The 17,500-nt window shown below is 44.9% G+C and overlaps 1 protein-coding gene and 1 long non-coding RNA gene across 4 annotated transcripts in view; both read right to left on the reverse strand.

Moving 5' to 3' along the window:
• LOC110532861 (RNA-binding protein 10) overlaps positions 1–17,500 on the reverse strand; it is a 91,260-nt gene that overhangs the window by 30,346 nt on the left and 43,414 nt on the right. For all 3 annotated transcript variants that reach the window (XM_036986980.2, XM_090185582.1, XM_090185583.1), the window contains 5 exons: positions 17,067–17,153; positions 16,918–16,978; positions 16,625–16,813; positions 9,915–10,075; positions 9,336–9,433 (listed from right to left, as the gene is read on the reverse strand). In XM_036986980.2, coding sequence (XP_036842875.2) covers positions 9,336–9,433; positions 9,915–10,075; positions 16,625–16,813; positions 16,918–16,978; positions 17,067–17,153 — 596 coding nt within the window. The remainder of the gene's footprint in view (positions 1–9,335; positions 9,434–9,914; positions 10,076–16,624; positions 16,814–16,917; positions 16,979–17,066; positions 17,154–17,500) is intronic.
• Positions 4,745–6,244, reverse strand: LOC149981356 (uncharacterized). Its single transcript, XR_016483466.1, has 2 exons — positions 5,527–6,244; positions 4,745–5,414 (listed from the first exon to the last, which is right to left on the reverse strand). It is a non-coding gene; the product is annotated as an uncharacterized LOC149981356 (long non-coding RNA).

The following is a 17,500-nucleotide window of genomic DNA, read 5'->3' on the forward strand; positions in this document are numbered from 1 at the left end:
AAGGAGGGGGAGAGAGAGGAAGGGAGAGAGAGAGAGAGGGTGGGGTAGAGCGAGAGAGGGGGAGAGAGAGGGAAGGGGAGAGAGAGGGAGGGGAGAGAGAGGGAGTGGGAGAGAGAGGGGGAGACAGAGGGAGGGAGGGGGAGAGAGAGAGGGGGATAGAGAGGGAGGGAGGGGGGAGAGAGGGAGGGGGAGAGAGAGGGAGGGTGAGAGAAAGGTGGAGAGAGTGAGGGGGAGAGAGAAGAGGGAAAGGAGGGAGGGAGGGGGTGGGGTTGAGAGAAAGAAATCATTAAAAGTCTCTGGTTGGGACTGGGAACACTCCAGTCCATTAAGTCTCTGGTTTTATTTTACCTTTACCTTTTAACCAGGCAAGTCAGTTAAGAACAAATGACGGCCTAGGAACAGTGCGTTAACTGCCTGTTCAGGGGTAGAACGACAGATTTGTACCTTGTCAGCTCGGGGATTTGAACTTGCAACCTTCCGGTTACTAGCCCAACGCTCTAACCACTAGGCTACCCTGCCGCACTGGGGTTGGGAACACTCCAGTCCATTAAGTCTCTTGTGGGAACACACCAATCCATTAAGTCTCTGGTTGAGAACACTCCAGTCCATTAAGTCTCTGGTTGGGAACACTCCAGTCCATTAAGTCTCTGGTTGGGACTGGGAACACTCCAGTCCATTAAGTCTCTGGTTGGGAACACTCCAGTCCATTAAGTCTCTGGTTGGGAGCACTACAGCCCATTAAGTATCTGGTTGGGAACACTCCAGTCCATTAAGTCTCTGGTTGGGAACACTCCAGTCCATTAAGTCTCTGGTTGGGACTGGGAACACTCCAGTCCATTAAGTCTCTGGTTGGGAACACTCCAGTCCATTAAGTCTCTGGTTGGGACTGGGAACACTCCAGTCCATTAAGTCTCTGGTAGGGACTGGGAACACTCCAGTCCATTAAGTCTCTGGTAGGGACTGGGAACACTCCAGTCCATTAAGTCTCTGGTTGGGAACACTCCAGTCCATTAAGTCTCTGGTTGGGACTGGGAAACACTCCAGTCCATTAAGTCTCTGGTTGGGACTGGGAACACTCCAGTCCATTAAGTCTCTGGTTGGGAACACTCCAGTCCATTAAGTCTCTGGTTGGGAGCACTACAGCCCATTAAGTCTCTGGTTGGGAACACTCCAGTCCATTAAGTCTCTGGTTGGGAACACTCCAGTCCATTAAGTCTCTGGTTGGGACTGGGAACACTCCAGTCCATTAAGTCTCTGGTTGGGAACACTCCAGTCCATTAAGTCTCTGGTTGGGACTGGGAACACTCCAGTCCATCAAGTCTCTGGTAGGGACTGGGAACACTCCAGTCCATTAAGTCTCTGGTAGGGACTGGGAACACTCCAGTCCATTAAGTCTCTGGTTGGGACTGGGAACACTCCAGTCCATTAAGTCTCTGGTTGGGAACACTCCAGTCCATTAAGTCTCTGGTTGGGACTGGGAACACTCCAGTCCATTAAGTCTCTGGTTGGGACTGGGAACACTCCAGTCCATTAAGTCTCTGGTAGGGACTGGGAACACTCCAGTCCATTAAGTCTCTGGTAGGGACTGGGAACACTCCAGTCCATTAAGTCTCTGGTAGGGACTGGGAACACTCCAGTCCATTAAGTCTCTGGTAGGGACTGGGAACACTCCAGTCCATTAAGTCTCTGGTTGGGAACACTCCAGTCCATTAAGTCTCTGGTTGGGACTGGGAAACACTCCAGTCCATTAAGTCTCTGGTTGGGACTGGGAACACTCCAGTCCATTAAGTCTCTGGTAGGGAAAACTCCAGTCCATTAAGTCTCTGGTTGGGAATGGGAACACTCCAGTCCATTAAGTCTCTGGTAGGGACTGGGAAACACTCCAGTCCATTAAGTCTCTGGTTGGGAACACTCCAGTCCATTAAGTCTCTGGTTGGGAACACTACAGCCCATTAAGTCTCTGGTTGGGAGCACTACAGTCCATTAAGTCTCTGGTTGGGAGCACTACAGCCCATTAAGTCTCTGGTTGGGACTGGGAAACACTCCAGTCCATTAAGTCTCTGGTTGGGAGCACTACAGCCCATTAAGTCTCTGGTTGGGAGCACTACAGCCCATTAAGTCTCTGGTTGGGACTGGGAAACACTACAGCCCATTAAGTCTCTGGTTGGGAGCACTACAGTCCATTAAGTCTCTGGTTGGGACTGGGAAACACTCCAGTCCATTAAGTCTCTGGTTGGGAACACTCCAGTCCATTAAGTCTCTGGTTGGGACTGGGAAACACTACAGTCCATTAAGTCTCTGGTTGGGAAAACTCCAGTCCATTAAGTCTCTGGTTGGGAACACTCCAGTCCATTAAGTCTCTGGTTGGGAGCACTACAGCCCATTAAGTCTCTGGTTGGGAACACTCCAGTCCATTAAGTCTCTGGTTGGGAGCACTACAGTCCATTAAGTCTCTGGTAGGGACTGGGAACACTCCAGTCCATTAAGTCTCTGGTTGGGAGCACTACAGTCCATTAAGTCTCTGGTTGGGACTGGGAAACACTCCAGTCCATTAAGTCTCTGGTTTGGACTGGTGTATCTCCTAAACAAGATTTTGGATCAGATGTGTATGAACCCATTGTTTCAGACGGGTTCGTGTCTCTGCAGAGTGGAGATGCTGTTAAGCAGTTGGTGAAGATACTGTGAGACACTGGGGCAGGCCAGTCCTTCATTCTGGAGGGCCTTCTGCCTTTGTCTGACACTTCAGCAACGGGTTACAGTGTTTTAGTACAAGGCGTGGAAATGGTTTGCATGAAAGTTATTTTGTATAATGTGGAACTCAAGTCTAATTTTATTTTTGATTCCGTCGTCATTGGAGTGAGGTGATTTGGCTGGAGGGAAGGTCGTGCCAAATCCTGTGGTTTGTAAGGAACCTAGAGTAGAGGAACCTGAAGGGTTATCAGAAAAGTACCCAAGTTGACACTCCGATACCTAGGAAGCAGCTGGTTGTGGAACAGAGTAAATATGTTTCCCTATCCCCTTTTTGTTATGCTAAGAAATGTCCAGAGGAGGAGTTTGATGAAGCTAGTGTGGGTTACATTGAGAAATATTTTCTGGCAACGGGGGCCTCCTTGGAGATGTTAAACCTGTACCGGATACAGACTAGAAACAGATCAGTTCCGGAGATGCATGTGCCTTCGTCCTCTGTTCTGTTTCCCTCTCGGTGGCTTCTACCTCGGGTTCAGATCTTCCCCCACATCAGACTGTGAGGTTGTCTAAGACCCTGGCCCATTCATCATCCACAATGAATACTACAGCTGGCTCGGGTCCATAGGGCCCCAACACCCTTTGGTCCTCGAGGGGTTTGCGAAACCACTCGAGGTGAAAGAACACCCGGACCTCCTCATTGCACCAGCTGTTGTCATCGGAAGTTCTATGGTAAGAAACATCATGGTTCCCGTGGAAAAAACTCTGTGCTATCCTGGAGCACGAGTACAGGACATTACAAGGCTGCTTTCGACCGTTCTACGACAGCTGCCGGGAGCTGACGCTATCGTAGCCCATGTGGGGTCAAACCACATTAGGAGGGCTGGCTCAGAACTTCCCGAAAATAAATTTTTAAAGAACTGATTCTAGCACTGAAAGACTCCAAAAAGTGGCCAATCATTTCATGTCCGGTACCATCGTTGGACCACGAGTGTGAAAGATTCAGCAGGCTACTGGCATTACACACCTGGCTAAAAGATTACTGTAGCTTTGTTGGAATCACTTTTATATATAACTTTGCCACCTTCTGGAAACAGGAAGGATGATCACCCGAATCATCTTGGCTCCTGGACTCTGTCCACACATTTCAAAGGCTGCGTTGAGACAATGACTTATCAATGACCTAAGCCTAGCTCAGTTAATCCCTACCATTGTGCCACTGAGTTGTCATAATGCTTCAGCACATTCTACATTATCCCAGTGGTGTTGGCAGACACAATATAAGCAACTAAATGTATGTCCCTCTAACTGCCCTGAATGCCTCTGTTGATCCTACAGCGTCTGTCTGCAGTAATCATGTACCTATGAAACAGAGTTATACTGTTTACACTGAGGCGGTGTGCCCAAGTCAGAAGTTCACTGTGTGCAGCTCATCAACTCAAACATAAATAACATGAGCATGTCTACTTCTGCTAACCTTCCCAGTAAAGCAATAAAAACGATCAAGCATCCCAGAAAAGTGTAAAAAAAAAAAAAATAGCCCACATTAACATTACCTTTGATGATACAGTTGTAGCAATACAAGGTTATAACATCTACAGAGAATACAGAAATGCCAATGGTGGAGGTGTTGCTGTTTATATTCAGAACCACATTACTGTAAAGATTAGAGAGGATCTCATGTTAAATACTGTTGTAGTAATATGGCTACAGGTTCATCAGCCTCACCTAAAGCACATTCTGGTGGGAAGCTGCTATAGACAGTCAGTATCTGGATAATGTTAAATACTGTTGTAGTAATATGGCTACAGGTTCATCTGCCTCACCTAAAGCACATTCTTGAGGGAAGCTGCTATTGACCACCAAATGCTAACAGTCAGTATCTGGATAATATGTGTGAAATACTTGATAATGTACAGTTGAAGTCAGAAGTTTTACATACACCTTAGCCAAATACATTTAAACTCAGTTTTTCACAATTCCTGACATTTAATCCTAGTAAAAATTCCCTGTCTTGGGTCAGTTTATTTTAAGAATGAGAAATGTCGGAATAATAGTAGAGAGATTTCAGCAATTATTTATTTCATCACATTCCCAGTGGGTCAGAAGTTTACATACACTCATTTAGTATTTGATAGCATTGCCTTTAAATAGTTTAACTTGGGTCAAAAGTTTTGGGTAGACAGTTGAAGTCGGAAGTTTACATACACTTAGGTTGGAGTCATTAAAACTCGTTTTTCAACCACTCCACAAATTTCTAGTAAACAAACTATAGTTTTTGCAAGCCGGTTAGGACATCTACTTTGTGCATGACACAAGTCATTTTCCCAACAATTATTTACAGACATTATTTCACTTATAATTCACTGTATCACAATTCCAGTGGGTCAGAAGTTTACACACACTAAGTTGACTGTGCCTTTAAACAGCTTGGAACATTCCAGAAAATGATGTCATGGCTTTAGAAGCTTCTGATAGGCTAATTGACATATTTTCAGTCAATTGGAGGTCTGGTTCATCTTTGGAGCGCGATTTCCAAACGCCTGAAGGTACCACGTTCATCGCAGATAGTGCTGATGACTCATCACAAAATCCCTGATCTTCTCAAAAATATAGTTTGTCTCGCTTTGTCCAGTCCAGGTGGTGCTTGTACAGGCAGACCGGGAGGAAAGATGTCCCAACAGTCCGAACGCTCCTTAGCGACAACATCAGGCTCCAGAGCATTGAAGCTGTAAAACAGGGAACAACAACAAATCAGAAGACACTATAACCTTCCACAACATCAATTCACCTCCCAGGTTTACATAAGAGTAACCTCATACAATTAAAATGATTTTTTACCTGAAGTGCTGGTACTGCTTGATCTGTGGCAGCAGCCTGAAGTATGGAGTCAGGTGTTGTTGCCAGCCATAGCTTTCCCCCAGCACCGTACCATCCTCCAGTCCAATCAGCTGTGGGATGTTGACCCCTGTCACAGTGCTGTCCTTCACAACACCAGCAATGTTCACTCTGGTTTTTCTGAAGCGCTGCTTGATGAGGCCGAAGCACCAGTCAGGGGCAAACTTGTTGTGGCTTGTGATCAGGAAGTGAAGGTCCAGACTGGTGGAGCTTGTGCATGGTCCACCAGGCACAATACCAGACCACAAACTTGTTCTTGTTTTGGCCACAGCAGTTATCACAATTCAGGTCCACACGTGTTTTCCCCAACTCCGTAGTTGGTGAAGAAATGGTGCATGTTGATGACCGCGCTGCTACCTGCTAGCTTGCTCTCATGTTGATGACTGCGCTGCTACCTGCTAGCTTGCTCTCATGTTGATGACTGCGCTGCTACCTGCTAGCTTGCTCTCATGTTGATGACTGCGCTGCTACCTGCTAGCTTGCTCTCATGTTGATGACTGCGCTGCTACCTGCTAGCTTGCTCTCATGTTGATGACTGCGCTGCTACCTGCTAGCTTGCTCTCATGTTGATGACTGCGCTGCTACCTGCTAGCTTGCTCTCTTGTTGATGACTGCGCTGCTACCTGCTAGCTTGCTCTCATGTTGATGACTGCGCTGCTACCTGCTAGCTCGCTCTCTTGTTGATGACTGCGCTGCTACCTGCTAGCTTGCTCTCATGTTGATGACTGCGCTGCTACCTGCTAGCTTGCTCTCATGTTGATGACTGCGCTGCTACCTGCTAGCTTGCTCTCATGTTGATGACTGCGCTGCTACCTGCTAGCTTGCTCTCATGTTGATGACTGCGCTGCTACCTGCTAGCTTGCTCTCATGTTGATGACCGCGCTGCTACCTGCTAGCTTGCTCTCTTGTTGATGACTGCGCTGCTACCTGCTAGCTTGCTCTCATGTTGATGACTGCGCTGCTACCTGCTAGCTTGCTCTCATGTTGATGACTGCGCTGCTACCTGCTAGCTTGCTCTCTTGTTGATGACTGCGCTGCTACCTGCTAGCTTGCTCTCATGTTGATGACTGTGCTGCTACCTGCTAGCTCGCTCTCTTGTTGATGACTGCGCTGCTACCTGCTAGCTTGCTCTCATGTTGATGACTGCGCTGCTACCTGCTAGCTTGCTCTCATGTTGATGACTGTATGACTGGTGTATTAGAGTCAGGAGTGTTCTGCTGATTGATGCTGAAAGACACATTCCAGATACAAATATTGGAACATTATTGTACAATAGATGTGAAATGGCATTCTGAGATATCGTCACTAACTACACACAGTTCATACAGGTAAGCTACTGTAGCTAGCCAGCCATCTAACGTCAGCTGGCTAGCTAACAGCAAGCGTTATACAAACCGATTGTCACAGCTAGCTAAAGTTAACCAATAAGTAGCTAGCTAACACTAGCTAACATTAAGCTATAACTAGCAATGCGAAAATGGCATTCTGAGATAACATCACTAATGTTACACACACACACAAATTAATGTTAGCTAGCTAGCCAGCCACCTAACCTCAGCTAACGTTAGCTAGCTAACAGCAAGCTTTAACTCTGGGTCTTTTGTTTAGACATGTCACGTTAACGTTAGCTAGCTAAAATTTTTTTTACTATAATCCCAATCAATAGAGTAACGTTACTAGCAATGCAAACCGATTGTCATAGCAAACTAAAAAAACGTTAGGTTCAATGTTAGTGAGAAAGCCAGCCATCGAACTCCAGCTGGCTAGCTAACAGCTAGTTTTAACTTGCAACGAAAACAACTTTCTGACATCATAATATCTGAATGTGTAGCTAGACTCTTACCTGTATACGTGGACGAACGCTTCACGGCAGACTGCAACCCCTTTCATCAGACATCCTGCATTGTTTCCGTTTAGTTTGTACAGTTTGTTTGGCCAGTTTAAAAAAACGTGTTATTTTCCAGAGTGAGAGAGAGAGAGTCAGCATTGTGTGGCACGATCGTCGTCCAGAAAGTAGTCCACCACCACAACTTTTTTCCCACTGACCTTTGTCGATAGCGCCTGATAAATTCAGGGCAGTAATGTTTTTGAGAGCAGTAGCAGCATATTTGCAGTTCTCCATGGCTGACGTTATCCTAACGTTATATCTTTAAGAAAAAACTACAGTAGAAAGGATTATCTAGGCATAACGAGCAGCTCATTTTACAGACACAATATGCCACACCTGCAGACCAATCCAAACTCATCTCTCGGCATGTCCAGCCCACTCATTATCTCAGCCAATCATGGCTAGCGGGAAGGTTGCTCACTTTTTCTGTGGCTAAACCAACTAGGCTCGTAATTTAACAATTTTATTTGTATTTACAAATTACATATAAGTTTGATATTAAGGCACATGAAAGTTCACATGTTCCAGAAGGTATTTCTGCCCAAAAAAAGGCATTTTTGATGAAAACAAATTTTACGTTCAAAAGGCTCTCATGTGAAGTCGTGACTTGCGCCATACGCCTAGATTCCTGAATCGGTTATAAATTAACTCTAAGAAAAACCCTTGAATGAGTAGGTGTGTCCAAACTTTTGTACTGCTTATTTCATTGTTTTACAGCCAGTAAACACCATTGGAAAAGGCGACACATTTAAGTATGGACGCATTTATGTTTATTAAGTTGTATAATGGAAGTTGTTTTCTGTGAGTAAACCACCAACTGAAGATGATACAGGTTTCGGTTTATGTTTTCAGACTTTATAGCTCGTTAGCGCGTAGGACTCACCGATCGGTGTCACCTCGTTAGTCTGTGTTTCGCCTGTGCTGGCCCGGGTGCTATTTAAGAGTGGCTGGCCCCAGTGCTCCAGCTGTTTTGATAGATGTGGAGGGTCGACACCTTCAGGTGGCACGCCCTATTTTGACTTCTAGACGAACAATCTTTTAACCGATTTCCCTGGTTTCATTTTGCTCCACCTTTTTGGATTGCTTCCGGTCTTTATGTTTGGTGTGGATTTTTCTTTTGTTTTGTCTTTTCTTGGGCCAATTTAGTTCAGCGTTTATGCTGGGTGTCTTTTAGGTCCCAGTTGTAGTTGCTCGTCAACTTTCAGTGGACACTTCCATGAGTGTCTTTCAGAACCGCTCCTAAAACCCCACCTGCTTCGCTCTGGTTGTCGGTAAGTGATTCTATGTTAGTTCTTCTGTTTGAGTGAAATGTTTTGGTTTTCTTACTGGGTAAGTAACACTAACCCCAAATGAATATAGTTGGTTCAAAGTTGGTTTTTGTATATTTTTTTTTGACCTGCGTCTCGTTGAACATCTCTGGTGGCGATAGACAAAAACCAACGTGCGCACGATGCAGCAAGAGGACGCCGGTTTGGTCAGCATGTTACGACTTAACCAGAAAGACTCACAGCTGTAATCGTTGCCAAAGGTGCTTCTACAAAAGTATTGACTCAGGGGTGTGACAACGTATGTAAATGAGATATTTCTGTATTTAATGGTCCATAAATGTATAAAAACATGTTTTCACTGTCTTTCTGGGATGTGTCAAAGTGTATGAATACTTTCTGAATGCATCTATTGGTTATTCTATCCTAAAATTCCCAAATCTCCCCACAAGGACAATAAAACAAGGAAAATTCTCCTCAGTGGAGAACAACGAGGACAAAGGCTATTTTAAGCTTAGGGTTACAGGAAATAGGATGTTGAACGGAAATTCATTTTTAGGTCCGTCACGAGGACGGAAGAACCTGACGTGTGTGTGTACCGTTTGGATCCTTTGGCGAACTCCACGGCGATGGCCTTCCCATCTATAGAGAGAGCTGGCTGTAAGGCCTGGAGGATCTGGAGAAGCTGAGATGCTTCCTGCAAAACACACAGCTCTGAGTAGACAGTTGTAGGTATCTCCTCACCACTACAGCTGTAGGTATCTCCTCACCACTATAGTAGACAGCTGTATGTATCTCCTCACCACTACAGCTGTAGGTATCGCCTCACCACTATAGTAGACAGCTGTATGTATCTCCTCACCACTACAGCTGTAGGTATCTCCTCATCACTACAGTAGACAGCTGTAGGTATCTCCTCACCACTACAGCTGTAGGTATCTCCTCATCACTACAGTAGACAGCTGTAGGTATCTCCTCACCACTATAGTAGACAGCTGTAGGTATCTCCTCACCACTATAGTTGACAGCTGTATGTATCTCCTCACCACTATAGCAGACAGCTGTAGGTATCTCCTCACCACTATAGTAGACAGCTGTAGGTATCTCCTCACCACTATAGTAGACAGCTGTAGGTATCTCCTCGCCACTATAGTAGACAGTTGTTGGTATCTCCTCACCACTATAGTAGACAGCTGTAGGAAAGCGAAGCCCCGGTTGAGTTGTGTCTGTTTATCTTTGATCAGTCGAACATTAGAAGGCGACAGAGTAGCGAAGGGAGCCAGAGTGGACAGGATGGACTCCAGGGAGGTATGGGGACCCAGGTTCCTCAGGATCAGAGCTGGAGAGAGGAGAGATGAAGGGCGGGATGGGGGAGGGAGGGAGGTAGAGAGAACATTAGGAGACAGAGCAAGGAAACAGGACGGAGTCTGGAGAAGTATGGGGACCCAGGTTCCTCAGGATCAGAGCTGGAGAGATTGGTTGATTGGTTGAGAGCGAGAAGGGAGAGAAGGTAAATGAAAGAGACAGGTACAGTGCCTTCAGACAGTATTCATATTCCTAGATTTATTCCACATTTGGTTGTGTTAACTTCTTACGGCTGAGATCGGCTGAGATCCTGTTAACGGGATTGACTTGACAACAGCCAAATTCAAACAACAACTTGCTGTTAATCCCACCACAGTGTCCGATTTCAAAAACTCTTTACGACGAAAGCACACCAACTGATTATGTTAGGTCAGTACCAAGTCAACAGAAAAACGCAGCAATTTTTCCAGCCAAAGAGAGGAGACACAAAAAGCAGAAATAGAGATAAAATGAATAACTAACCTTTGATGATCTTCATCAGATGACACTCATAGGACTTCATGTTACACAATACATGTATGTTTTGTTCGATAAAGTTCATATTTATATCCAAAAATCGTAGTTTACATTGGCGCGTTATGTTCAGCAATGTTTTGCCTCCAAAACATCTGGTGATTTTGCGGAGAGCCACATCAATTTACAGAAATACTCATAATAAACATTGATAAAAGATACAAGTGTTATACATGGAACTTTAGATAAACTTCTCCTTAATGCAACCGCTGTGTCAGATTTTAAAAAAACTTGATGGAAAAAGCACACCATGCAATAATCTGAGTATGGCGCTCAGAGACCAAAACAACCCAAACAGGTACCTGCCATGTTGTGGAGTCAACAGAAATCAGAAATAGCATTATAAATATTCACTTACCATTGATGATCTTCATCAGAATGCACTCCCAGGAATCGCAGTTCCACAGTAAATGTTTGTTTTGTTCGATAAAGTCCATAATTCACGTCCAAATACCTCCTTTTTGTTTGCGCGTTTAGTACACAAATCCAAACTCAGGAGGCGCGGGCCAGGCGAAAGTTCAGACGAAAGTTAAACACTATTATTACACACAATGAGTCCAAGCAACTTATTATGTGACTTGTTAAGCAAAGTTTTACTCCTGAACTTCAGGCTAAGGTAGGCTTGCCATAACAAAGGGGTTGAATATGACTCGAGATATTTCATTTTTAAAATTTTTATACAACTTTTTTTTTTTACAATCTAAAACATAATTCCACTTTGACATTATGGGGTATTGTGTGTAGGCCAGTGACAAAATACATCTCAATTTAAATTCAGGCTGTAACACAACAAAATGTGGAAAAGACAAGGGGGTGTGAAGACTTTCTGAAGGCACTGGGTATGACAGTTTATGAGGTACAACCAATAACAAAATATTTTGGTACATCTTCAAATCATAAACAGATATTTCACTACAAACCAAAAGCCAGAAAATGGTGGTGTCATAGAGAAAGACAGAGAAAAACAGAAAAAGAGAGATAAATAGAGATACATAGAACATCTAATAAAATATTTAGAACAGAGAGAACAGTCTATAACTTGGGTGACTGGAGTCTTTGACAATTTTTGGGCTTTCCTCTTACACCGCCTGGTATAGAGGTCCTTGATGTCAGGAAGCTTGGCCCCAGTGATGTACTGGGCCGAATTTACTACCCTCTGTAGCGCCTTACGGTCAGATGCTGAGTGGTTGCCATACCAGCTAATGCAACCGGTCAGGATGCTCTCGATGGCGCAGCTGTAGAACTTCTTGAGGATCTGAGGACCCATGCCAAATCTTTTCAGTCTCCTGAGGGGGAAAAGGTGTTGTCGTGCCCTTTTCACAACTATCTTGGTGTGTTTGGACCATGATAGTTTGTTGGTGACGTGGACACCAAGGAACTTGAAGCTCTCAACCCGCTCCACTACAGTCCAGTCGATGTTAATGGGGTTCTGTTCGGCCCTCCTTTTCCTGTAGTCCACAATCATCTCCTTTGTCTTGATCACATTGAGGGAGAGGTTGTTGTCCTGGCACCACACAGCCAGGTCTCTGACCTCCTCCCTACAGGCTGTCTCATCGTTGTCGGTGATCAGGCCTACCACTGATGTGTCATCAGCAAACTTAATGATGGCGTTGGATTTGTGCCTGGCCGTGCAGTCATGTGTGAACAGAGAGTACAGGAGGGGGCTGAGCACATACCGCCGAGGGGCCTCCGTGTTGAGGGTCAGCGTGGCGGATGTGTTGTTACCTGCCCTGATCACCTGGGGGCGGCCAGGAAGTCCAGGATCCAGTTGCAGAGGGAGGTGTTTAGTCCCAGGGTCCTTAGCTTAGTGTTGAGCTTTGTGGGCACTATGGTGTTGAACGCTGAGCTGTAGTTAATGAACAGCATTCTCACATAGGTGTTCCTTTTGTCCAGGTGGGAAAGGGCAGTGTGGAGTGCGTTTGGGTCATCTGTGGATCTGTTGGGGCGGTATGCGAATTGGAGTGGGTCTAGGGTATCTGGGAGGATGCTGTTGATGTGAGCCATGACCAGCTTTTCAAAGCACTTCATGGCTACTGATGTGAGTGCTATGGGGCGGTAATCATTTAGGCAGGTTACCTTCGCTTCCTTGGGCACAGGGACTATCGTGGACTGCCTAAAACATGTAGTTATTACAGACTCGGTCAGGGAGAGGTTGAAAATGTCAGTGAAGACACTTGCCAGCAGGTCAGCGCATGCTCTGAGTACACGTCCTGGTAATCCATCTGACCCTGTGGCTTTGTGAATGTTGACCTGTTTAAAGGTCATGCTCACATCGGCTATGGAGAGCGTGATCAAAGCTGGTGCTCTCATGTAAGGTTCAGTGTTGCTTGCCTCGAAGCGAGCATTAAAAGCATTTAGCTCGTCTGGTAGGCTCGCGTCACTGGGCAACTCGCAGTTGGGTTTCCCTTTGTAGTCCATAATAGTTTGCCCTGCCACATCCGACAAGCATCAGAGCATGATTCAATCTTAGTCCTGTATTGATGCTTAGACATCCAGTCTGTGCTAGCAAAACATCCAGTCTGTGCTAGCAAAACATCCAGTCTGTGCTAGCAAAACATCCAGTCTGTGACAGCAAAACATCCAGTCTGTGCTAGCAAAACATCCAGTCTGTGCTAGCAAAACATCCAGTCTGTGACAGCAAAACATCCAGTCTGTGACAGCAAAACATCCAGTCTGTGCTACCAAAACATCCAGTCTGTGCTACCAAAACATCCAGTCTGTGCTACCAAAACATCCAGTCTGTGCTACCAAAACATCCAGTCTGTGCTACCAAAACATCCAGTCTGTGCTACCAAAACATCCAGTCTGTGCTACCAAAACATCCAGTCTGTGCTACCAAAACATCCAGTCTGTGCTGCAAAACATCCAGTCTGTGCTACCAAAACATCCAGTCTGTGCTACCAAAACATCCAGTCTGTGCTACCAAAACATCCAGTCTGTGCTACCAAAACATCCAGTCTGTGCTGCAAAACATCCAGTCTGTGCTAGCAAAACATCCAGTCTGTGCAAAACAGTCCTTAAGCATCTGACCACTTACGTAAACTCCCAACTGAGACTGAAAATACACTTTATGTACAACGTAGAACCCCAAACAATGCAGAGCAGAATTAGGACATTAGAGCCATCACCTACAGAGAGATGAATGAACCTGGAGAAGAGTCATCACCTACAGAGAGATGAATGAACCTGGAGAAGAGTCATCACCTACAGAGAGATGAACCTGGAGAAGAGTCATCACCTACAGAGAGATGAATGAACCTGGAGAAGAGTCATCACCTACAGAGAGATGAACCTGGAGAAGAGTCATCACCAACAGAGAGATGAACCTGGAGAAGAGTCATCACCTACAGAGAGATGAACCTGGAGAAGAGCCATCACCTACAGAGAGATGAACCTGGAGAAGAGTCATCACCTACAGAGAGATGAACCTGGAGAAGAGTCATCACCTACAGAGAGATGAACCTGGAGAAGAGCCATCACCTACAGAGAGATGAACCTGGAGAAGAGTCATCACCTACAGAGAGATGAACCTGGAGAAGCAAGCTGCAAGCAAGCTGGTCCTGGGGCTCTGTTCACAAACATAAACACAAACAGACCCCACAGACCCCCAGGACAGCAGCACAATTAGACCCAACCAAATTATGAGAAAGCAAAACGATAACTATTCGACCCACTTGATATAATCCACAAAAAAAAGGAGCAAATTAGAACGCTATCTGCCCCTAAACAGAGAGTACACAGTGGCAGAATACCTGACCAGTGACTGACATAAACTTAAGGAAAGCTTTGACTATGTACAGACTCAGTGAGCATAGCCTTGCTATTGAGAAAGGCCGCCGTAGGCAGACCTGGCTCTCAAGAGAAGACAGGCTATGTGCACACTGCCCACAAAATTCGTTGTAAACTGAGCTGCACTTCCTAACCTCCTGCCAAATGTACGACCATATTAGAGACATATTTCCCTCAGATTACACAGATCCACAAAGAATTTGAAAACAAACCCAATTTTGATAAACTCCCATATCTACTGGGTGAAATACCCAGTGTGCATTACAGCAGCAAGATGTGTGACCTGTTGCCACAAGAAAAGGTCAACCAGTGAAGAACAAACAGTATTGTAAATACAACCCAAATTTATGTTTATTTATTTTCCCTTTTGTACTTTAATCATTTGCACATCATTACAACACTGTATATATACAGTTGAAGTCGGAAGTTTGCATACACCTTAACCAAATACATTTAAACTCAGTTTTTCACAATTCCTGACATTTAATCCTATTAAAAATTCCCTGTCTTAGGTCAGTTAGGATCACCACTTTATTTTAAGAATGTGAAATGTCAGAATAGTAGAGAGAATGATTTATTTCAGCTTTTATTTCTTTCATCACATTCCCAGTGGGTCAGAAGTTTACATACACTCAATTAGTATTTGGTAGCATTGTCTTTAAATTGTTTAACTTGGGTCAAATGTTTCGGGTAGCCTTCCACAAGCTTCCCACAATAAGTTGGGTGAATTTTGGCCCATTCCTCCTGACAGAGCTGGTGTAACTGAGTCAGGTGTGTAGGCCTCCTTGCTTGCACACACTTTACACTTCTGCCCACAAATGTTCCATAGGATTGAGGTCAGGGCTTTGTGATGGCCACTCCAATACCTTGACTTTGTTGTCCTTAAGCTATTTTGACACAACTTTGGAAGTATGCTTGGGGTCATTGTCCATTTGGAAGACCCATTTGCGACCAAGCTTTAACTCCATTACTGATGTCTTGACATGTTGCTTCAATATATCCATAATATTCCGTCCTCATGATGCCATCTATTTTGTGAAGTGCACCAGTCCCTCCTGCAGCAAAGCACCCCCACAACATGATGCTGCCACCCCCGTGCTTCAAGGTTGGGATGGTGTTCTTCGGCTTGTAATTCTCTCCCTTTTTCCTCCAAACATAATGATGGTTATTAAGGCCAAACAGTTCTATTTTTGTTTCATCAGACCAGAAGACATTTCTCCAAAAAGTATGATCTTTGTCCCCATGTGCAGTTGCAAACCGTAGTCTGGCTTTTTAATGGCGGTTTTGGAGCAGAGGCTTCTTCCTTGCTGAGAGGCCTTTCAAGTTTGCTCGATATAAGACTCGTTTCACTGTGGATATAGATACTTTTGTACCTGTTTCCTCCAGCATCTTCACAAGGTCCTTTGCTGTTGTTCTGGGATTGATTTGCACTTTTCACACCAAAGTATGTTCATCTCTAGGAGACAGAACGCGTCTCCTTCCTGAGCGGTATGACGGCTGCGTGGTCCCATGGTGTTTATATGTGCATACTATTGTTTGTACAGATGAACGTGGTACCTTCAGGCATTTGGAAATTGCTCCCAAGGATGAACCAGACTTGTGGAGGTCTACAATCTTTTCGGAGGTCTTGGCTGATTTCTTTTGCTTTTCCCGTGATGTCAAGCAAAGTGGCACTGAGTTTGAAGGTAGGCCTTGAAATACATCCACAGGTACACCTACAATTGACTCAAATGATGTCAATTAGCCTATCAGAAGCTTCTAAAGCCATGACATCATTTTCTGTAATTTCCAAGCTGTTTAAAGGCACAGTCAACTTAGTGTATGTAAACTTCTGACCCACTGGAATTGTGATACAGTGAATTATAAGTGAAATAATCTTTCTGTAAACAATTGTTGGAAAAATGACTTGTGTCATGCACAAAGTAGATGTCCTAACCGACTTGCCAAAACTATATTTTGTTAACAAGACATTTGTGGAGTGGTTGAAAAACTAGTTTTAATGACTCCAACCTAAATGTATGTAAACTTCCAACTTCCACTGTATACATAATGACATTTGAAATGTCTTTATTATTTTGGAATTTTTGTGAGTGTAGTGTTTAGTGTTAATTTTTTATTGCTTATTTCAGTTTTGTTTATTATCTACTTCACTTGCTTTGGCAATGTTAACATATGTTTCCCAAGCCCCTTCAATTTAAATTGACTTGAGAGAGAGACTTACTGTCGTTGGCCACCTCAGCCTGCTGTGTGTCAGCTCCTCCTGCCCCAGCCCTGCCCCCAGCCCTGGGAGTGGTGACGGCAGTAGAGGTGGTAGCAGCTGGCTGGTAGAGAGCAGGGAGGGGCAATAAGCCGTCCTTCTGATGCACACCCAGAGGTAACTCCCTCAGCTGGGGCAGTTTCAGCTCTGCCTCTAAAGGTAAAAAAAAAACACAGTCGGATATCCCAGTGGACAACACAAAACACATCTGTCTATGTTTATCATAGGGTTTAGGTATCACTGTATCACATGTTTACCTGATTTAGGAACACCACATTTAAAGCACTTCTCTCTCCTCTTGAAGTTCTGAACCCCACACTGTTAGAACAGCAACAGAGGCGATCAGTACCAGTGAGAATTGAAAACAAGATGAGAAGCCACACAGTGAGGTTGTTAGCTGTTGTACCTTGTTACAGAGCCAGTCCTCGTTGGCGCGTGGTTTAGGGTCACTGTAGTGCATAGACACCCTCTGGCCTAGGATAGACAAAACCCTCTGGAAGAGGGAGAGAGAAAGAGAGAGGGAGAGAGAGAGAGAGGGAGAGAAGGAGAGACAAAGAGAAAGATAGACAGAGAAGACCAAGAGAGAGGGAGACAGAGAGGGAGAACGAGACAAAGAGAGAGAGAGAAAGAGACAGGCAGAGAGAGAGAGAGGGAGAGAAGGAGAGACAAAGAGAAAGATAGACAGAGAAGACCAAGAGAGAGGGAGACAGAGAGAGAGAACGAGACAAAGAGAGAGAGAGAAAGAGACAGGCAGAGAGAGAGAGAGGGAGAGAAGGAGAGACAAAGAGAAAGATAGACAGAGAAGTCCAAGAGAGAGGGAGACAGAGAGGGAGAACGAGA

The sequence above is a fragment of the Oncorhynchus mykiss genome, chromosome 9 (genome assembly GCF_057628025.1).
Source record: "Oncorhynchus mykiss isolate SJ-2025 chromosome 9, ASM5762802v1, whole genome shotgun sequence".
Classification (NCBI taxonomy): domain Eukaryota; kingdom Metazoa; phylum Chordata; class Actinopteri; order Salmoniformes; family Salmonidae; genus Oncorhynchus; species Oncorhynchus mykiss.